This window comes from Lissotriton helveticus, chromosome 11 (genome assembly GCF_964261635.1).
Source record: "Lissotriton helveticus chromosome 11, aLisHel1.1, whole genome shotgun sequence".
NCBI lineage: Eukaryota > Metazoa > Chordata > Amphibia > Caudata > Salamandridae > Lissotriton > Lissotriton helveticus.
In genome coordinates, this window is record NC_136072.1 from 60,843,832 (window position 1) to 60,868,189 (window position 24,358).

Consider the following 24,358-nt stretch of genomic DNA (forward strand, 5'->3'; position numbering starts at 1 on the left):
ACTGAGTTACTCTAAATGTCTTACGTTAGTTTTATCGCCCTTTCCAAACGCGTTGGGCGCCATGTAGTGTAGCTCCTATTTTCCCAATAGGCTCTGCGCATTGGAATAATACCTACAGCAGTAAAGGCCTAGGCCAGACGTTAACTAGGTCTACTACTGTCGATACTAGACTTAAGTTTTGGGTTTGCCAGCGTAGCTCAGAGTTCGCTAGAAACTTTCTCGAATGTTCAAGGAGGAATTAACTTCCCTGATTAGACAAGAAGGGATTTAGTTTCTGACAACCATAGAACATGACAAATTTGCTCTCCCCTAATCAAGAGTCAATCTCAAGAGTCGTGTGAGCACAAGGCAATTATTTTACTCAGTCAGTACGTGCATTCTTAGTCTCATCAGATTGTAGAGAAAAGGAAGAGACGGGCGTGTTCAATAAAGAGGTGTTATTTATTGATCAGTCTCTTTTCTCGTACAAGAGAAATGGATCGATATTATTGCAATACTTATAGTTAAGTAAAGTGCATACATTAAAAGCAATAGTATAAAATAATACTGTAAAAACATTGATATGGTTTCTGAGCCATATGATGTTTAAAATGATTAAAATATATTTACATACACATATACATTTGACTAAACGTACTCAACTGGTGTTTCTAAATACGCCTACCCCGTGTACCTGACCTAAGTCTAATGCGTGGGCGGGAATAGAAAGTTACAGTTTAAGTTAAGTTTGTTTTTGCCAAGTGAATAACTAAAGAATTCTCTGTGAGGGGTTATTCAGTTCTGTACCTGGAATTTAGGATGAATGAGGAATGGTATCTCTTTCTCTGCTCTCGATATTCCAGGCTGCCTGCGAGGGCTGCCCAGAAGCGCCGGTGCTGGGTCTCTCGGCTTGAGATAGCAGCGCGTCTCTCAGCGCGTCAGGAAGGAGGGGCTGCTGCCAGCGGGGTCTGCTTCTGCTCTCGGCTTCGGCAAGTATGGCTGCTCCGTCTTGTCACCACGCGTGTGTTTGCATAGGGCAAGATCGGCAATATTTATACCTTAAAGGTGCCGAGATTGACGTAAGGATGGACATAGATACGTCAATAAAGATGTCATACGACTTGCTCGTTAGCACATTCTTTACTAAAGTTCTCTGTGAAATCAAAACAATGGCCGCACGGATTTTCCAGGTTGTCATAGGTTTGATTTGTTATGAGAACGTCGTATGCCTTATCAGGGGCTGGAGGAATGTCGCTTGTCTAATTAGATCTCAAGCGTTATGACCTAATCAGATAACACGTTCCTGTGCCGTAGTGTGACTGCGTCAGATAACGGTATCTGCATCATGGGGGCTTTTCTTGCCTCAAGGGCTGACTGTTAGTTAACTTGATAGTTAGTTTAACCAGAATAGGGTCAGGAATAGGGGGATCGATTCAGAACCTATAGGAATACATGACATAGTAGTTTGCATACTTATTTACAGGGATCGTGACACCGTCCTTCGTTTGGCAAGGGACAAGCGGGATACACAATATCAAGGTAACGCTTTGGAATTCGACCCTGATTTTACCATGACGGTCCAGTTGGCGCACAAGGAATACAACCCGGTCAAACACAGTTGCGGGAACTGGGCATTGAATATGCCATGCTTTACCCAGCAAGGATACGAGTAATTCAGGATGGCCATGCCACTATCTTTCCAACACCAAAGGCGGCACAGGATTTCCTCAAACAACAACGCCGTAAACGCAAAGAACAAAAGTGAAGTGAACATAATGAAGACTCGGATTGATAGAGCACGGCATTATGGTATATGCAGTGTGTTGGCGAGCCAAGCCCGAGACAACATGTGAGTATGAATTCACTGAGACAGTCAACTTGGACAGGATGTGAACATTCGCTGAGTCCGACTTCGGTGTACATGGATGCATTAAGGTGCATAACTGGGGCACAGTGGATACCATGGGTCATTCAACTGTGTCCTTTGCAGAATGTTCGAACTACCACATGGGGATCTCTAACCCATGATACTGGGGCTCTGTATGGTAGGAGTGGATAACTGTTTGGAAGTTTGAACTCTAGCTGGACAGTCAAGTGCTCATGATGCAGAAATCGCGGGTGATGACTGTATGTAATGTGCCACGGCTCCTGTACTACTTTTAAGACACGATGCTGATGACTGGGAGTTCAGGACTGCTGTCGGGCAGATGCGAGACTTGTGGCATTCTTGCCATTGTTTAATTGATTACTAAAGGCGTGGGTGGGCTGCCACGATTATAGAACTGGGGCCATAGTGCCGTGGCTAAGATGTCGCTCAACAACGATCTGCCTGTACCTCTAGGTGCCTTTGGGGCGATAATGCTGTACATGCAGGGGTGCAATTAGGTGAGTAATATACTGATTTGCATAGTCTGTATTCCTAAATTTGATACCTGGCCACATCCACTATGTTGGATGGAGATATGTGCACCGGGCGGACCCCCCATGCGGGAGTTCCCCACTCGAAGTTCAGTTCTACAAATGTTTGTAAGAAACTGATGTGGGAGCACACTGCTTCACCTCCCAGCAGAGTCGCCCCTAGGCATCATGGTAGATGCAGTTCAGTTCGACAAGCGAGTACACTTGGAAAGTCTTGAGTGTTTCACCAGGTGGGTGCAGATTAGTGCTGGCCATCTCTGGACACGTGTTTCTGGATTATTATCCGTCATCAGCAGAGATTAGACAAAATTATTTGGGGTTGCTTAGAAGGCTGCCGTATTCTTGGAACGCAGTATCTCTCCAGGCACGCAGGTGCCTCTCCACGAGCTCATCAGCTCAAAGCGGCTCGAGGGATTTATACACTGTCTTTAGAAGAATGGGATTCCCTCCTATGTTTTTACAATGGATCACGATGCTGTACACTGCTCGACGGCGCGCATTAAAGTTAACAAATATATATCAGACACAATCAGAATTACTAGAGGCACGAGGCAGGGGTGCCCCTTATCCCCGTTGTTGTTTGCGCTCGTATTAGAACCCCTAGCGTGCAAAGTGAGGCAAAATCAACGCTGCTCGGCATTACAATTCATACTGTGGCCATTGCACATATCGTCATATGCTGACGACATGTTGCTCTATGTACGCGACCCTGCACAATATTTGAACCCCCTCTTGCGGGAATATATAAAATTTGGGCTGCATTCCGGTCTTAAAATAAATTGGTCCAAATCTGTAATAGTGCCATTAACTGATACCACAACCCCGCACCCCACTGACTATCCCTTAGAATGGCAAGTAGAGCCAATCAAATATTTAGGAGTTTGGTTTCATCGGGACCCTGAATTGGGTGTCCGTACTAATTATGGCAGAGCGATAAGCGTCATTGAAGACAAAATCAATGGATGGAACCACTTACCATTGTCGTTGGCTGATCGCTTAGCCATAGTAAAAATGGTTATTCTGCCGAAACTGCTATATATATATTCAATAATGTTCAAATAACTCCACCAATGGCGGTGTTTCGCAGGATTTCTGCCATGGTATTAAACTTAATATGGGCAGGGAAACATGCGCGAATACAGCTGAGGGCCATGACGTTGCCTTATTCGCAGGGAGGGTTCAAAGTACCTGACTTTCTATTGTACTATTTGTCTGCGCAAGCACAATACGTGCATAACTGGTATCACGAAATCCCGTATCTTACGCACGCTGCAATAGAGGAAAGTGATGCTTCCCCTGTACTACTAAAGGCTATCATTACCCACCACAGACCCCCGCTACATAACCCGGGACATTAATGCTATAGATACCACCAATAGGGCATGGCATATGATGGGACGGAAGGCACATAAACTGCCACTGTATGCTCCAGCGCTGCCCCTACAGCATCACCCGGAACTTTCGGTCACTCAGGAAAGGGTAGGAATGGGCCTCCTAGACCGAGTCGGGATAAGCACGATGGGGGATTTGTATCAAGATGGCCAGTTTAAAACATTGGATGATCTGACCTATGTAAGTAATCAATCGCTCCTTTTTAGATTCACGTATCATAGACTGCAGGGAGCGGTGAAAAAATTGTACACTTCCCATCCGGCGGAACCCCAGCAATTATCATCTCTGCAGCTCGTACTCACCACCCCTACAATAAAGCACATAGTGTCTAGATTATATGTTCAATTGCAAAAGGACATAACTGTACATGTTAGAAAAATGGAACGCCAGTGTAGATTCCCCGCTAACAACTGAAGAATGGACCATGGCCTGCACTATCACGGGGTTATTGACGCCAAATGGGAATCTCTGTATATTGCATTACAAATACCTACATCAAAAATATTATACACAAGCACGTCTTTATAAATATGGCCTGAGAGCGGATTCCCAATGTATTAGATGCCATGCGGAAGACACTGAATTCATACATTTAGCTTGGCACTGCCCTGTTGTGGCAGAATACTGGGTACAAGTTATAGACATCTTAAGCATTAATGTGGGTGTCCCCATTGTATGTACAGTGCGCACATGCTTATTAGGATGGTGCCTGCTGTCCGTGCTGCCAAACGTAAATATTGTGTGATTGCATTGCTCTTGGCTAAAAGGAGAATATCGCTTAACTGGAATAGTAGACGAGCCCCGAGCGCCAAGCAATGGTTGCAGGATCTCACTTATTGTAAGGACACACTCTTGACTTATGAAGAGGAATTACCTGCAGGCTCAAGGCCAAAGGATTATTGGATCTATTTAATTGAATATTTAAAGACTGTGGAGAACTAGGGCGCGGCATGTACGAAAAACACTGACAAGTTATGCTAATTTGTAGTATGCTGTAATATGCTAATTCTGGGCGATGGATACTGTTGTGCTATGGTCTGAATGTTCACTGACAGTTTTATTGTATGATTTACAAATGCCAATTAAAAAAAAATTCAAAACAAAATTACAGTAGCAGTACCAAGAAAAGACTCAGATTTCAAGCACCGACACAGAACATTAAGATCTGGATAAGAGCTAAAATAAGGAATGGAACAATGTTTTAATGCACGCCAGAGGGAGCAACCAATTTCAGTATGTGAACCTGCCTCTCACAGTGGGGCTTTTCAGCTTTCTCTCATTTAGAATTTGACCATAAATGGATGGCCAACCAATTCAGCAGTTTTGAAAAGAAACTCCTGGAAGATTTCCATATTTGAAACATGGTATGGGATTGGTTTCAAAGGTGACTAATGTAAAGCTCCTTCAGACCTTCTTGTTCTGAAAGCGGGCCTCTACTGCTTGTCCATATTTCTAATCCAGCATAGATTAGTCTTGCTCCCCTTGCTAACACCTCTTAGACAGGTAAATAAGAAAAAAGGCTCACAGCTACTGAATTACCACACATACCTCATAGAACTTGTTGCTAGCCTGGTGGGTGCTGCTCTAAGGAAGAACAAACACCTTCCTCTCAGAGGCTGTGTGACCTGTCCATCACAATGTAGTTGCATCTTTGAGATGAAGCAAATGAAGGTAATGATCCACAGTGGAATCAAGATGAAATAAGGCAGGACCATCTCTACATTCTCTACCTTAGTTTCTACATTGTTTCAACTCTCCTTTAAAGTTCAAACCATTACAAAATCCTCTTATGTTTTATTTACTTTACAATATATTTGCTCATTTGTTTGTCTTAAACACAAATGCACACACATGAATGAAAAAGCACTAGGCATGAATGTCAACATGTAGATTACTGTTTTTTTTTAGAGGGAGAAAGAATGTTCAGCTAGTCGTCTAATAGTCTGTCACCACTGACTATGATAAATTGAAGACATTATCAAAAAGAACATTCTTCCTAACCATGTCCCATGCCTTTCCCCCCAGCTCTATGACACTTTCCCCTGGCTGATGCGGCATCTTCCAGGACCTCATAATAATATCTTTAAAGGCAATGCCTTCGTGGAAGAATTTGTGAAGAAGGAAATCAAAAGTCACAAAGAGAACGGAATGTCTGAAGAGCCCCAGGACTTGATAGATTTCTACCAAAATAAAATATCACAAGTGAGTATTTGCTGATGATACACTGACTATTCAGATCTGTTTCTGATAAAGTGCTCTAGTATATGGGAATCATAAGTGGCCATAAAATAAGACATCACACGAAAGGGGTTTTTATGACTGTTTTCTCATGTGAGTGGGCAGTTTACAGGATCCATTCTGTGTGACAATTGACTTTATGATCTTCTTGTCCCAATTATTTTATAATAAATGCCTCAGTAATCAATAAAGAAATACAGATGAAAAACAGAGTATGTGTTGACCTTATGAAATCAGACTACATTTACTCCAAATCTGCATTTTACACTACTAATGAATCAAGCATAAGTTGCTCTGCCCCATTTTAAAACTTGCAGGGCTAGGAATAGCTATTGTATCTAGTTCATCACTATCATTGGCCATAACCTACTATTGGGAATTAACCCAATATTGTTTTTTGTTACACAAACATTTGCATGTTCAGTACCAAGCATTATTTACCTTTAAAATTCCGAAATGTTTTACTTACTAAAATTCCACAGGGGATACCAACTTTGTTTCTCCCACTTATGTCTAGTTGTAAATCCATTTCACTTCTTATTTCGATCACTGCACAAACAGGGTTTTGTGCACTGATTGTAATCATCCGGGTCCATAATGAGGGCCCTAATTTCAGTTGAAAAAGAATATTAAAGTAAAACTTCAGTCCCTTCGTAACAAACCAACCGAAAAGATCTTTTCAAGTAGGGATTCACTCATTTACTGATCAAATGTATGAATTTCTCTATAACATGAAATCCAGCCACAAGCCTCAGTAAGGTTAGCAATGTCATGTCCTTGCCTCTGTTCCAAAAGGATCAATCTGCCAACAAAGCTCCAGCAAACCCATTTATAACCTAGAATCCCTGCAAAGAGGAAAGTGTCTGAAGGGCAATACATTTCAAACTTTGCAGAACAAACATAAATCAATGCATGTTATAGGTCCCCCTTTTGATTGATTTCATCATTCTCTCCTCCTTTTCCACTTGCAATATAACTGCCCTACCAGTTAAATCTCTCTTTTGCTGAGGAAGATATTGCTTTAATAATCCCTCCCTATGATGAATGCAAATGCTATCAGCCGTCTTCAGCCAGGATAGCTTGATTCCAGTGGCGTGGAGAGCACATGACTCACGTCTGAGCATACTCGTCCCACTCGGGTTGATAGATGCAAAAACAACAGTTGATGGACAGAATGCAGAACAATTTCATACATTCACCCCAGTACAGAGATCTGGGCCTAAATCCATCGTTTTTTTGCTCACCACACCACCCCGGTTCAGACATGGCCATGTGCAAATCAGCCTTGACCCTGTGCCTCATGGGACCAACCCAGCCCGAACTGCCAAACCATGTCTTCCCTGGACCGAGATCAAGCATCCTAGGACCGGTTTCTGGCTATCAGCCGTCTTCAGCCAGCATAGCTTGACTCCAGTGGCGTGGAGAGCACGGGACTCACGTCTGAGCATACCCGTCCCAATCGGGGTGACAAATGCAAAACCAACAGTTGATGGACAGAATGCAGAACAATGTCCTACATGATGAAGTCATAGATTTTACTAATTTCCCCCATTGACGAAGACCATGTTGATTTCTCTTCCTCTCACAACAGAGGTCAGTTAAACTCACCGATAACTACAGCAGACATAAGCCCTCATTCATATTCATAATCCACCCATGTAAGAGTAGAGAATCTAACCTTCCACCAAACTTCAATATCCAATGTGATCTAAACCTACTTTCAAATCAAATCTGTAATTGTACTCATGATCATTAGAAGATACTGGTCTTCCTACACAGAAATTCATTCCAGCATTTGATGCATTCATTTTCATAATTTCCAACTCCATGAACAAGACTAAACTCTTTTCATTGATCAGGCCTCAAGTAGGCCTAGCTTCAGAATATGTCATGCTCTCTAAATTTCCTATCTGCTGAATATTTATGATTGTATTGCATTTAGGACTCTCAAGATGTCACCTCTACCTTTGATGAGCATAACATGATCCGCCTTGGGGCTGAACTTTTTGCAGGTGGGACAGAATCCACTACCACCACTCTACGTTGGGCAATCCTCTACCTGGTGAATCACCCAGAAATCCAAGGTGGGACCTAGAATGGTTACAACAGAAAGTATTTTATTATACACTATACAATTTGAATGTATAAGTCTAGAGAATTACCATGTTTAATGGATTAAAAATGTATTGAAATGTGTTTATCTCGGGTTCAGAACATTCCACAAAGAGATTAATGTTTCATTCACTGTCCTGAGCCAAGGGTTGAGTTCCCACTGCATGCCACAAGTGTCATAGCTGCTCGAAACAAGCACCACTCACAAATATCCCTTTACAAAAACAATCATTGATGTCAATTCATCAAAAGGCCTAACCTTGAAGCCTCCTTCATTACAAGCACCACTCACAAATATCCCTTTACAAAAACAATCATTGAGGTCAATTCATCAAAAGGCCTAACCTTGAAGCCTCCTTCATTTACAGCACAGAATGTTACATCATATTACCTTTTCTGCAGCAGGCCTTTGACACTGGTGAAGTCAGAAGAAGTAACATCAGTAAAAAAATATACATAAGCAGTGTAAGATTTATTGAAAGAAAACATTAATACAGCACACCAACATACTACATTTAGACTGGGTAAAAGGTATTGTAAAACATAACCACAACAATAGGTTGATTCAACAGATGTGGTAGCAACAAATTTGTTTCATAACGCATCACACACATCTGACTATTCCAACCCGGTTGTGAATGACAATACATTACAATTAAATTCATTAATTAAAGCAACAACATATTTGTAATTTTGCTTTAATATACTTCATCTGTATTTAAAAGTTGCATAATTCTGTAGAGGATGGCTTCTCTGTGGGAAAGAGCTACACACTGTTGAAATAACAATTTGATTAGTGTTTTGTTACCAGATCCTTTATCTTGTACCAGTAGAAACATTTGTGATTGGATGTCTAGCAACTTTATTTTATTTATATATTGACGTTTTTTAAAATCTGAATGATACATTGGGTCTCTAATAATACCTCACAAGGGCTTGTCCTCATGTTAAGGTAAGTCAAGATATCTATAAAGAGGTAATATCTGTGCAACCAACCACCAATACTAGTCTACTATATTCCAAGAAGGCATTGATTTGTTCTAGCCAGCGAGATCATCATAAAGAATAAAAGAAGCAGGCTGCATAGTTACTACTTCAGCATCCGGTCACATAATAGATCTTGTAACTATGCTGAGCAAACACTGAACAGCCCATAAATGGAAGAGACATGCATGCTGCACATTTGAGCCTTAGTTCTACATTGGACGTGCTCATGGTTTCTTTCATGGAGGGATGTGTAGGCTTATATGCCTTCTAGCTTGGGGAGGGACCATCCAAACCAAGGTTAATGAATATAGCCGAATAAGAGTGAAGGTAACTTAAACTGCTCTTGCCAGTTCTATTGCTGCCTTTTTAAAACATGGGCATTGTTTATTCTAGCACTCTGAATTGTCCAGATTGCACCAAAATTAAAGTGACATGAACAGAAAATAATCCATACCATTTCTGAATGGATTATCTGAAAGAGCAAAACACAGGTATTTGGAATGATGATTAATTTGATTGCATTTGATAAAGCTGCTGTGGGTTGACTTGAATTGACAGGAGTTGACTTTGGGTGAGGTATTATAACTGAGGTAGTAGACGGACTTGGATTGAGATTTTGTTGCCAACAACTGTCCTTATTATAGACCGATAGATATTTGCAGGTTATAATGGTGCCATTCTACTGACCTGTTTAAATGTTTCTTTCCAGAGAAAGTTCAGAAGGAGTTGTCTGCTGTCTTTGGTGTATCTCAGGTCATTCACTATGAGGACCGAAAGAGGGTTCCATACACCAATGCTGTGATCCATGAGATACTACGCATAAGCAACATTGCATCTGTTGGAATGATGAGGCAGACTACAAAGGATATGTCGATGCAAGGGTTCAATATTAAGAAGGTATGTATGCATCAGCTTTGACAGACAAAGGGGCATATTTACAAGAACTGACAAATCAGCATTGATGCGTCAGATATCTTGATGGTTAGCCATAGACTATTAATTGCAGGGAGATTAGAGGCGTATAAGGAGCAATGACCGGTGATCTTAGCCAATTTTAGCCAGGCCCAGCTAGTGGTGGAGACTGATTGTATATCACAGGTGTCTCTGGGAAACCATGTCGGGAGAATCATCTTGAGTGGAGTAGATAGTACAGAGTCAGCTTCTGGTCTAGAATAAGGTATTCTGGCATCAGGATGATACCAGGAGTGAGCAAAACTACACTGTGTCACCAAATAATAAATGTGGCATAGGGACTCCCAGGACACCCTGCTCATATGGGAGGGTTAAAGTATCCCAATTTACCCTAGCTCTGCGCCCCCGCATACCAATCTGATCAAATGGGACTGTATTGTGCGGAAAAATCTGTTGGGGAGTGAGATGGGGATGTTATGGAACAAGTAGGAATTTGGGGAGTACTACCATTTTAATGAGAGCCGCTCTACGAGCTAATGGTAGGGGCAATTTTATCCAATGCTCAACCTGTTGTTCCAAAGTGTTAAGTGCAGGGCCATAATTTAACAATATAATCTGATCCGTTGCTCTGTGTATCCATACACCCAAATATCTAGTGGAATCTTCATACCCAGGGTAGATAGTTCATTTCCATCAGGGGAATTTGCAGAATTTCAGCAACTCCAAGATACTCTTGTAATGCAGAGTTCCAGCCAACTTCTGGAAATCGCGTGTGGTGGAATTTTTTCTCACACAGACTCAGCATGGTAAGTTGGTGAACGTGAGCAAGATTTGGTGTCAACTTGCGCGATTCTTGGGTGCTATGAGGATATCTGGCAAGATTATTTTAATGCAGGCTGCCACGACCATTCAGAAGGCTGAATGTAGAAAATGTACCCAAGTGGCATAAAAATCAAGTCGAGAAGTTGGACATCCGGCACGCCGCTTGGTGCAATTCGTACTGATTTTTCAGTATGGAAGGCACTTGGCGCTGAATTGGATCTCAGCATGCCTATTTCCTCTCATGGCAGAACTCCACAGAATGTTGCATAGTTTTTATGTAGCACCGCGGAATTCCGCAGAGTGAAATTCTGCGAGTTCTGACCAACCAGCCTCTAATCTTAAATATGAGGTAATGTATATTCCTTTCAGTTTGGCAAGCATGTCATATGTACTCCAGCAATTAATGTTCAACATAAAACATATGTCTTCTAGAAATTAAAAACTACTCTAAAACTTATATTATTTATTTGTATTTGTTTTTTTGTATGACTGTGTTTCACAATGGTTGAAAGATAAGCTCAAAATATTGTTGTTAGTGATGTTGTAAATAGGATAATGGAACAAAGATGGAACAAACATAAATATACATGCAGGCAGCAAGTTCATTTTGTCTTTGATATGCTCAAGAGAACAGAAGGTTGCTGAATTTGGATATGTGTGTACGTTAAGTGAACCAAGTTTGCTCATAGTGAGCAAAGGAATAGTGTTGCGTATGATAACATTAAACATGACGTAACTGTAAAGTTGTGTCCCAGAAGCTGAAGTGTATGATCTCATGTTAAAGGGGATGTCAAGTATTTGGGACATACTGCTCAACTGAAGATATGAAACTTACAGAGAATGTGTTGCAGTTAATTGAAAACGCTTCAAAAAAGTGGTACACATGTTTTTTATTTCCCATCTGGGATTTTGCTAGATAATGCTCAAAATGTATGCTTCATTTTGCTGATAAGATGAACTTTACTTTCCAGATTTCATAGGTCTAACAGCTTTTTGTTATTCATGCTGCACTGAAGTTGACAAAATATTCTATTAATTGCAAACATTTTTAAAAGATTTTTTCAATTGATCCGATATTTTTGCCATGACAACTTTTTACGGAATTTTGCAATCAATATAATAATTTTGGCAATGCAATTATTAAGGTTATGAATTAATACTATAGTTTTGGCAAAACATGTTATCGGAGAATTCAGGACAGAAACATTGAAACTATGATTTAACTGCTGTGAGTTTTAAACTGTATGAGAAGTAACTAAAAAAGCCCCTTATATTTCCAAAGGAATGAATTCCTTTTATGACTAATTAGATAATCTTTTGGAAATACTGAAGTGACAAAGGAATTATTTCAATCAACCATATACTCAATATTTATGAAAATATCCCCTTTCCTATAGTTCAATCTCGATTTAAACTGACAAGATCCTTTATGGATAATACAATTTTGTAGCCCTAAATATTCATAATTCTATTTCACAGTTACAAAATAATAAATTCCCATGGGTGCATGAAACTGGGTTAAAGGTTCACTCTAAACCATGCTTGATATACATATGTCTTCCTTGTCCTTCTAATGTTAGAATTAAGACTAATGTTGAACTCCAATAAGAAGAAGATTTACAGGTTGATTGGACTGTTACTTCTGGGACACAATTTGGGCTAAAATACACAAGGCCTCTAGAATTGCTCACACCAAGCAAACAGTATATTTTGTATCTACTAGACTTAAAATAAGTCCTTTGTCTTAATTGAAATGGAAACTTGCATAACAGGATATGTATTGGACTTGATCCATATGTTTTTTAATTGCCTGCAAATTCATATGTTTTGGGTGGTTGTTTGGAAATATTTATGATCATTTTAAATGTTACTATTCCTCATGTAATATCGAATATATTTGTAGACAATACTTTGTCTGACTGGCACATTTTACCTCATTCACCTAAATTCTTAGATCTTTTACTTGCTGTAGCATTTCATCTTATTACTTCACATTGGAAAAATGCTTTTCATCAGATTACTTCACATTGGAAAAAGGATATGCTTGTTACTGTAAAATCTTGGTGGTACGCTGTTTCTATTAATCATAGTTTAGATAGAGCTTATAATGATCCTAATGCGTTAAAACGTAAAAAGGAACAGATGTGATCACATTTAACAACTTTAGATTCCGAAGTAAGACATGGATATCATTGCTGAAAAAGTTACAAAACCTCCTTGAATATAAATATTTTGAATCTCTATTTATAATATTTTAATTATAAAGTACTTCTGGGTCCTGCTTACAATGTATTTGTTATTATTCTTATTATTATTATATTATTGTTTTTCCGACACCTGGAGCCGAATTACGCATTGGCATTGTGTGCGCCAGGCGACCCTTTCAAAAGGTGCGCTGGGCTCAAACAATGCCAATGCACCCTATTTTGAAATATGCGCTGCCCCCAGGGCACCCTCCTGCACTTTGAAAGGAGATTAGAGGAGATTAGAGTTCCCCTTGCAGGCGTTTGCACTCAGTGACTGCACCCGCCTGCAAGGGGTTGTCTGAGGGGGGTCAATGGATCCCCTTTACCCCCCTGCTGGTGGCTGCTTTTAATGGTGCACTGTCAGTGTGCCTCCTGAGGGCTGCTTTGACTCTGCACCTGCATCTGTAAAATGGCGTGGGAGCAGAGTCAAAGGAATTCCCTCATTTGCATAGGGCACGCCCCTATGCAAATGAGGGAACACCCTCTGAAGGTAGCGCTGGCGCATTAAGTGCACCAGTGCTATCAGTATTATAAAAGATGACACAAAAGCATCTGCACCCCCTTCTATAGTGTCAAGGTGCCCCGGGCACACAAAGGGGGTGCAAACGCCCCCGGGGCACCTTCTGTAATACGGCCCCGGCTAGTTCACATTACCACCATGGAGTGATATATCAAGAGTCTGAAACTGAGACGAGTGGAGAGTTGCAAATATAATTTGAGTACATCAAAGGAGGTTTATCAAAGAGTTGTTCATAAGAGGAATGGCATATGTGCTGAGTGAGATACAAGGAAATTACTTTGAGCAAATTAACCACAAAATTGTCAAGGTTCTGTGTTTGCTTTCAAATTTGTAAGACATTGTCTCTCTAATGAGTGTAGTGTGAACGTAGTAAGAGCTATCTTATCTCAGATGAATTGTTGAAAAGTATATATGGCTGTATGTTACTCAGGAAAATTTGGCACCAGTGAGAGTTTTTTTTTCTTTCTTGCAGGGTTCTCTCATCATAGCTAATATTTACTCTTCTCTGTATGATCCTGACCACTGGGAGGCACCGAAACAGTTCAATCCTGGCCATTTCCTGGATATGGAAGGGAATTTCATCCGGAAGGAGGCCTTCTTACCTTTCTCTGCAGGTATGCCCTGCCTGATTCAGAAAATGTTGTAGCTTATGATGATATAATGTCTTGCCACTCCTCCTCACGTCCTCCTTTGCTCTCTCTACTTTTTGTTTAAGATGACACAACCAGATTTACCAGACTTTTGATTTTAAACTTGTTTATGATTATTTTGTGATTAGTGTTTTATAAATGGATATCCGTTTAGACCACAGCCCCACCAGAAATAGCAGCATGGGAGTGCAATAGATGTATATGATATTACTTCTAGTGCACCAAGGACAGACATGTACTTATTCTTGCAAAATACTTATACAAACAGAATTACGTGAAAAGTAAAAAATAAGTGAAAGTGGCCACTACTAAACCTATCACTGATGGTTCTGATATGCCTACAAGAAAAAGTGTATTATATGTGCTTCACCCACATTTGGGGGTACAATGAATGGGTTTGTTCTGACCTGTGTAGAGGCCAGCCTGAGTGCAGGTTTAGGTTGTGAGGTGTATATGGGGCATTTAAATGCGTTCATTATGCCCAGTTGACTCCTCCATGGATATCACTTTTTTTGCACCTATAATAACTATATAAGCCATGTTTAATTTGTCCAAACTATGAGCACGATATTTGGAATTCACAAATATAGATCTCTCCCAGGCCTGTCACCTAAAAAACAGATCTTCATTCTCAAACCCCGTCTGGCCATAGAGGACTAAGGGCCATATGTATCAAGCAAATTTGCATTCGAAAAATCTGGTGCAAAACAAGGAATCGCAAATTTTGCGATTCCTTATTTTGCAATTGCATTTAAGGAATCACACATTTTGCGATTCCTTAAATGCAATGTATGAAGCAAAAAAAAAAATGCAAATTGTCCCTAAGGAATCGCAAATTACCACCAACTTCAAGTAGGTGGTAATTTACGAATTCCTTGAAAAATGCAAATTTTTGCATTTTTCAAAGTGCCATGTGACGCACATACATGCCCTTAGGGCATGTATGTGCGCCACATGTGCACCCATGCTTATTTCAGGGGTCCAACAGGGTGTTCTTTGGACACCCCTGCACCCTTGAAATTATTCTCAATTTGCGATTCTCGAATTGCAGATCGCAAATTGAGAATAACTTCCCATTCATTCCTATGGGCCTCCTGGCCCATAGAAATGAATGGGAAAGTATTCCTTAAGTGCGATTCAGAATACAAAGAATTCGCAAAAAAATTGCGATTTTGTACATACATCCCTATTTGCAATTCTGAAATAGCGATTTCTGAAAAATCTCTATTTCAGAATCGCAAATCAGGTTGATGATATATATGGGCCCAAGTGACGCCTCTTTTAAAAAATAAACCCACCAACCTTAACCAAGAACGGTATCCCAAGCGGTGTCTATGGCTAAGGAGGATAACTAAGTGCCCTTTCTCTGCCTTGTCAGATGGCAGTGGTAATACAAGCATTATGCCTGACCCGCTATTAGCTATGGCCCCATACTACCCAATGGCAGGTTAGGATTCAATTGGTCACACTATTACCCACCTTGCCAAAAAGAGGGGTGGTTTTTAGTCTCCTCGTATTCTGAAAGTGAAGGTAGTATTTTTGTTTTCCCTGTCTTGCTCAAAGGTGGGTTGTGAAGTTAACTCCCTACCATGCCAAAGCCCAAGGGGACTGCATAAATATATAAGAAGGGCAGCTAAAATTTGCACTGTACTATCTTTGCATTCACAAAGTTGACACTGGGGAGGGTGCTCAGGTCCTCTGAAACCCCAAGTCTGTGTGGTTCACAGAGGGTTGGGTCAGCTAACACTTGTCTCTGCTCCCTGGTTGCAACTACAGACAGGTTTTCTTTGGCCCTTCATATTTCCTGTGGTCAATTGTTCATATTCAACTCATACATAGGGTGAATGCGATAAAAAAAAAATTCCAGTTTGCCTTTGGTGGCAACAGAAACATGTGACGAAGCTGTCCTTTCTAGATGTCCACATTTAACTCAGAGCACCCGGACAAGGAGACGGAAAGAGGAAATAAGGGCCAAGACCTGCCCACACAACCACTTCAAAAATATACATACATTTTTCCATAGGTTGTAAAAAGAAGAGACTTCAAATTTGTATTCCGATTCAAAAGACTAAATCAATTGCAGACAAAAGATAGAATGAATAGAACATACAATGCTCATTGTAAGTCAAACTGCTGCCGTCTAGGGCTACACAAATGCAATGGTACAAAGCAATCCAAGACTTAAACAGCCAGGCAGGTTTGGTTGGCCACAGGAGCTAATGATGGTACTCTGGAGTGGTCAAATTATGGGACAACTTGGAATTTGGGCAGCAGGGTGTCATACTGCAGTTGTAACTCTTCCCTCTCCTTCTTAATACTCCACACCAGGAAACATGCCTAGGAGAAAGAACACAAATCAGCAGGCAGAACTTTGACTCATACAGATGAGTCTAGTTTTAGAAAGGTTTAGATCAATAGACCAATTGGCTTAGGGAGACCGATACAGGCAGATGTATTAACAAAGAGTAATTTTTATCATTTCGTGTTTTGTTGTGCTTAAATACACACACACACACACACACACACACACATGCACAAACACACACTATTAATGAAAAAAAAACAAAGGTTAAAACGTATTTATACTTAGAAAAAGGTCATGTATTACTTCTATACATAACCAACTTTAACTATGCAAACCTTAGAAATTATACATGGTTAGCGTCCAGCATCTTCCCTGAATTAATACTAACTGGAATTGTAATAGAATATTATATATCTTTAGTGTCAAGCACCTCCTTTGATTTAATAATAAGTGGAGTGGGAATAGTAAATTATATATCTTTAGTGTCAAGCACATTCTTTGACTTAATACTAACTGGAGTGGGAATAATAAATTATATGTTTAGTGTCCAGCACCTTCCCTGACTTAATACTAACTGGAGTGGGAATAGTAAAATATATATCTTTAATGTTCAGCACCTTCCCTGGATATATATTAACTGAAGTGGGAATAGTAAATTATATATATTTAGTGTGCAGCTCCTTCCCTGACTTAATACTAACTGGAGTGGGAATAGTAAATTATATATCTTTAATGTCCAGCACCTTCCCTGAGTATATATTAATTGGAGTGGGGATAGTAAATTATATATCTTTAATGCCCAGCACCTTCACTGACTTCATACTAACTAGAGTGGGAATAGTCAATTATATATCTCTAATGTCTAGCAACTTCCCTGAGTATATATTAATTGGATTGGGAAAATTAAATTATACATGTTTAGTGTCCAGCACCTTACCTGACCTAATACTAACTGTAGTGAGAATAGTAAACTATATATGTGTAATGGAGGGCATATTACTTGAGTTTATACTAATTGGTGTAGGAATATTATATTATATATGTTTATAGGTCTGTGACTTTAAAATATTTGTATAATTTGTAGTAGTAATGTGTATGTACAATATTTTATTTTATATTTAGAATTACAATAATTATAACAATATATTTTGATAATACATATTATTTAACAAAATATATACATTCCATTAAAATATACGTTTTAGGAATAGAAAAATAATCCGCGTTGCAAGTTCTTAAATGGTCTTTATTTTCCAATAATAAGATAGAGTAAAGAAAAATATTTTATTATGGGAATATCATACTCATGATGAAAAATACAAAATAAATACACATTTTTTTATTTTTGTAACATAAAGTATTTTGGATATATGTTTATTGACATATATTATATTTTTGAACATACATATTTTTACATTGTTATATTTTAGGATACAGATACTTATCTTTTTGTTATGTTGGTTTGAAAAATTGTTGTAACGTAGATTAATTATGCAATATAATTTTACGGTTTATTTTTGCATGTTTAACAGTTAGTAATTAAATACATATTTTGTTTAAATTAAACAATATAAAATAATACAGATTCATTAAAGAAATATTCACATTGTAACTGGTTAACAATTTTTGTACATGTAATATATATTTTTTATTAATATTATTTTATGAAATATTAATAGTAATAATTATTACTTTGTTACATTTTATATAAACATGTTTTTTAAAAAGGTAAGTTTTTACTTAACATTTGAAAAAAACTTTTTTTAAAGCATTGTAAATAATACAAATAAATAAGTAATTATAATAAATAATATATTTTATATTCATTATTATTATAATTTTACAATGTGGACATTTTTTTACATTATTTTTAACATATAAGTACAATATTCTAATATGTTTAGAAAAAATATAAGTAATTTATTTATTACTGCATTACATGTTTTTAAATTAATTTCTATCTTTTTTATTATTTAACCAGCCATATTTGTTTTACATGTACTATTTTATAACTGCTTACTATTGTTTTGGGTTATTTCTGAGGGGACAAGATTGCGGTTAGAAGCTGTGTCGCGTCGAGGAAGGTAAATGTAATTTTCTTTAATTAAACTAAGGGGCCTATTACGATGGCGGGCAGACTATGCACGCCGGCCACCGCATCCGAGCATGTGACCAACTACCGATGTTGCGGCAGTCCCGCCATTCAAATTTGGATGCGCCCGCCACACTGGCAGGCTCATCCCGCATTTTTTACATTGCGGCGGGCGGTGCTGTAAGCAGCACCCGCCGCAATGTAAAAAATGCATGTTGTGCATTTGCATGCACAACGTGACAGGCACCGCACGGTGCCTTCCACCTTGTGCATGCAAATGCAGGGGGGTACAATAGGTAGCCCCCATGTGCACCCCCCAACACCCTGGGGGCCCGCAACAGGCCTCCAAAAGCAAAAAAAAACTGCCTTTCCATGGCGGCGTGCTGATATCCCCCTGCATCATAATATGGATTGCGGTGTCTTGCAGACACCGTCACTGTATGTGAACATCCTTCCATTTGGATAATCATCCTTATCTCCGTGGAATTTAGATTGTTTCCTATGCGGTACACTCTCTTCATGTTTCTTTATTTGTTGCTCCAGATCTTCTTTGAATTTCAGCATTTCCAGGTTCAAGTTTATTCCATCGATTTCAATATCTAAAAGTGGTCCCTGGTTTTCTCCAGTGCTATTTCTAAGTGTTTGATTAGTATGGCCAAATAGATAGATAGATAGATAGATAGATAGATAGATAGATAGATAGATAGATAGATAGATAGATAGATAGATAGATAGATAGATAGATAGATAGATAGATTTGTCTAGATAGTTACCCAGTTACTATATGAAACGTTTGTTCCATAAAAAAGTTCAGCCACCTCAGCTCCTTCCATGAAAGTTCCAGTGGTCGAGAATAAGAGTGGTCCCAAAATGCAATAATAAGCTTAAATGGGTTAATTGAATTATACCAAATTTGGCAGAAACCTAGATCTTGATCGAGAAAGTGCTCTTTTTGTGATTTGGTGTAAAATCTGTTCAGTGCATTTTGAAATTAAGGTTCAAAATGAATGTACATCTGGATGGTTTGGCTCCCACAAATGTCCTGTCTGAATAAAACTTTAAAGAATAGTGCAATCTGATTGACCAAGAGGACTTCTTTTTCCATTGGCCATTTAGTTCCCGTGAGTTCCACATGAATGGCTGGCTGAGGATGAAAAAATGGGGGGAGCAGGACCCAATAGGCCATTCATGGTCTCGAAGCGACAGCTCACTTTGATTGGGGTCGAAACATCGACATACAGGTTAGGCATTTCGTAGTAATATGCCACCTATCAATGCTAAAGAATAAGGCTATATATTATATTAAACTTGCTAAGTTTATCTGAATTTCCAATGAAGTCTTTTGCTACTTGTATTATGAATGTTGAAGGTTTTACTGTTTGGATTGTGTTCTATGTAATACACTAGGTATACGGCACATATTAATTTATGTATTAGTATATGTTGTTGAACAGTCCTGTGATTTTGCTTATTTGTATATGTATTGTTTTATACGATATATGATTCTCAATATAACGGGCACATTTTGAGTTTATAACGTCAGTCTCATCTTTTTCTTCTGTGTGGTATATCATTGATTAGTTTTGCTAGATGTCAGGATAAATGCAAAACGTTCTGAAGCAGTTCTACCTTTCTCCAAGTGCTGTGTGTGCTGGCCTCCTGTTCTGAAGTCTCAGGGCTGGAAAGACTTAACCACCAGCTCCCCTGAACTCCACTGCTTGGAGTTCTAACCTGCCAGGAGATGCCTATTCCAGTCTTGGGTCTCTGGAGGTTGTTCCTGCTGTTGGGAGCTGGTGAAAACCTAAAAGAAGTAACCAATCTCTGATACTATCAGTGATACCGCTGTGATGCCACAACCTGCACCATGGCTGGGGGTTCCTCTTGTGAAGTGCACAATGCACTGCCCCGCCTGCACGTACCTCCGACACCTAGAAACGCTTGCAGTTTTCGACCTTCCCGATGCCTGCACCTGCACTGATGCTATCACCGCCAGTATCCAATTATTGATGAGCCAAGAACTGCAGAGGGTGACTCCACGAGTCTCTGACTTCATATTGCCTCACCAGAACTGATGCTTTACCACCGATGCAACTGACTTCCCCTGTCCTGGACCCGACAATTCGCATCCAAGCAGACATGACGCCGTGCCTACCCCATGGCAGCCAGGGAGCCGCCCCGACCTCGGCACTGATGCCTCAACTCCACCTAACCGTTCATCATCCAAAGACTTCATTCTACTGTACTGTTGTTTGAGGGCCCATGTGACTCGCAGTCGCTGCCATACCTTAGAGTATTGTCAGCCACAACTTTGTAATAGCTAGGGGATTTTTGCCGTTTTGGTCTTGTTTGGTTTATATAAAGATACTTTATTTTTCTAAGCCGGTATGCAGAGTGTTGTCATCAATGATGCCATTTCATATAATGCAATGATGTTATCAATGACGTCATAAAACATGTCATGTGTGATATGATACTTGAGATAATTAGTAGTCCATGGGAAGGACTTGAGTTATAGTGAAATAAGATAAGTGGTAAATTTCTGTGAACATGTTTACCTGACAGTTTCACCTAACTATGATATGGCTTTCACCTGTGGCCAGGCTCTTTGCACAACCGCCTGCATGTAGCCACACCCCGTCTGCGTACAGCCTTTGGCCAGGCACAGCAGGGATTGGCTGCAGGGCCTTCCCTGCAGCTAGGCAATGCAGCCTGTAGGCAGTGCGTAGGAGTAGCACAGGGCCAGATGTAGGTCGGTCGGTAACGGCCGAAAATCGGTATTTTCGGCCGTTACCGACCGGAAAATCAGATTTGGTATGTAGGGCCCAGAATTTTACAGAATCGGTAAATTTACCGATCGGTAAATTTACCGAATCTGTAAAATACCGAATCGGTATTTATACCTATTCGGTATTTTTGATATGTAGGTGGGACTCTTCTGAGTCCCACAACCCTTACCGATTCTGTATTTTACCATCAAATATATTTGATGGTAAAATACCGATTCAGGTGTGCATGCACATGTGTGCATGCACACCTGTGCCATATGACAGGCAGACCTGCCCTTAGGGCAGGTATGCCTGCCACATGGTCCCCGAATATTTTTTGGGGGTGCTAGAGGGTGTCAAAGTGACACCCCCTGCACCCTTGTCAAAATCTGTATTTACCGATTCGGTAAATACCGACCGGTAATGCCCCATTCATTCCTATGGGCTTCAAAGCCCATAGGAATGAATGGGCCATTACCGGTCGGTATTTACCGAATCGGTAAATACAGATTTTTACCGATTCGGTAGCAGGAACATCTGGATGTTCCTAAATCTCAACCCCTTAGATTTACCGATTTTTAATTACCGAATCGGTATGATTCGGTAATTAAAAATCGGTAAATCTATTTTACCTACATCGGGCCCACAGTGTTTTAGTGGTAAAAGGCTTTTGTAATTTTTCAGCTTGGCGCGGATGACACTTGCAAATACTATGCTTAAAAACCCTCCTCAAGAAACAGACATTTTAAATGGTAGATATAGAGTATCTGTGGTGTTGTAGTGTGCTTCATATTAGGAGCTGCTCCCTACCTAAACTTGGGAGATAACCAGAGTTCCTTGCTTGCTTTCTTGACTAATTTATGCAGCAAGCTAAGGCTGGAAGGGGATTGTTTTAATAATACATCAACATCTAAATTAATATATAGTTATAGTTAGGACCAAAGTTTCCATAGGAGAAGTGTTATTTTTGTTTTGCCACTAAATTTGGAGCTGCTTGAAGAAACTTCACGAACTTTTGAAAAAAACGTCTCCTTTTCGGTTTAGACTCTGTTTTGAACTTTTCTGGGTGATCCATCAAGTGGCAGGTGAGAAAAAAGGAGGGTCCCAAAATACGTTTCCCCCATGTTGAGTCTATGGGGATTTTTCATTTTTTGAACATGACTCAGGCCGAATGGCTTAACAACATTACACCAATTTTGGCAGGTGCTAGATGTTGGTCCAGAAAGTTTGCATTTTTTGATTTGGTGTAAATCGATTCAGTAGTTTTAGAGATATTTAAGTTTAAAAATTATAAATATCTAGTAGCCCAAAAACCTACTGAAATGCTACTGAAATTTGATTGGCTGCCTACACTTCAACCAAGAAGTGTTGGCAGCCATCTTGGGACTGATATACATGATAGCACCCTAGTGAAATGCATTGAAGCGAATGGCAGGTTTTGAGGGTCACAAAAAGGAGAACGGATAACTGGTGATAACAGATTTTAGTTTCAAAATGTATCATTTGATGGTACAATACTAATTTTAAGAATATTGATGTGTTTTAGAGTGATATTACATTTTGAAAAAGCCTTCTGCTGTTGAGAGAAGCTGTTTTCTCATGAAGGTGTTCCAGCAGCTAACATGGAGAGCTTATTTTCTGCAATTTCACACTATCTTTCTTGGCCATATGAAACTGAGATCTGACCTTTAAAGAAAATGATGTAATTCCAACATAAGCAGCCTGTCAGTTAATTCATTTGTGTTCTACTGCAGCCTCCCAGAGTGTTCTAAAGAGCAAGTAGAGCACTGTAAGTGTTACTTATGACAAAACTTTGGCACACTTGAAGTAATGTTGATTGAATCAAACTAGTAGAACTTAAACATTTAATTTAGAAAGTAACTAAATGAGGGGGTTCAGTTTGTCATGGAAATTATGGTTTGTGCTGCAGAAAGAAAAATGAAGACCCATTTTCAGTGAGTTCTCAAATATTTTCCTCTTCTATTTCATCAATAACATTCTGACATGCAGACTGAAACATGCACTTTTAACACCAGAGGCATACTGCCAGTTCACTCCCTGGTGACCAGCAGCTTTTATACAGTGTTATAATGAGCAACTAGAGTGCTAATATTATAAATTTATGCAAAAGTGGGGCACATCTGATTGCCATCTTCAAAGTATGGATGTAGAAAACTGAATGCATTTTCTACTGAGGATACTTGCATTATTTTATGAAATTAGGGAGTTTCATAACAAATAAGTCTCCCAAGAAGGCCATCGAAGACAACAGAGCCCAAATATGGCTCAAATATCATACAAATGTAGCTCATGTATAGCCCATTGTCAGAAGTGTGCAAGGCACTTATTTGTTTAGTCTTTTTGCAGTTTTATATAGCGCAGACTTGATTTGGCAGTATACGAGTGCATTACAGGAGCATCATTAATCAAGGGCACATTCATTTTGCTTTTGATCTTGGGGAGGTTGAGTGATTTGTCCTGAATCGCAGGATGTTGAGCTGATGCCGAAACTGGGACCTGGTTCTCCAGTTGCAAAGTCTGCAGCTCTGGCCTTAACGCAATATCCTCTCCTTTTAAATGAAACAAATAATCTAGTGATCAACTGGATAAAAAATATAAAGAAAGCAAATTATTTAAAATTGCTTTGTCTCTATTTGAGAACTCAGGAAATATGTCCTCATTTTAGTTTTTTAGAGCACTAACCATAATTTCAATGGGAATAAGATCCTTTCATGGAGGAATGTGCATAGGCAATACGTTGACCACGCTGGGCAGGCGGGGGGCCATTACAAGAATGGGGCCAGCGCACAATGCACCCAATGCACCCAACGCACAATAGAGAAGAAAGTACGAAGAGCCGCCCTACCTCCTGCCTCCGATAAGATAAGACTTAAACATTTCTTTCAAAAGGTCCCACATA

General features: G+C 39.6%; 1 protein-coding gene across 4 annotated transcripts in view; it reads left to right on the forward strand.

Annotated features, from left to right (window-relative positions):
* Nucleotides 1-24,358, forward strand: part of LOC144791454 (cytochrome P450 2J2-like) — a 99,899-nt gene that overhangs the window by 49,630 nt on the left and 25,911 nt on the right. For 3 of the 4 annotated variants that reach the window (XM_078666133.1, XM_078666131.1, XM_078666132.1), the window contains exons 5-8: nucleotides 5,815-5,991; nucleotides 7,970-8,111; nucleotides 9,836-10,023; nucleotides 14,099-14,240. In XM_078666133.1, the coding sequence (XP_078522259.1) occupies nucleotides 5,815-5,991; nucleotides 7,970-8,111; nucleotides 9,836-10,023; nucleotides 14,099-14,240 (649 nt within the window). Of the gene's footprint in view, nucleotides 1-5,814; nucleotides 5,992-7,969; nucleotides 8,112-9,835; nucleotides 10,024-14,098; nucleotides 14,241-19,789; nucleotides 19,915-24,358 lie in introns of all 4 variants that reach the window. The other variant, XR_013602398.1, reaches the window with a different exon arrangement.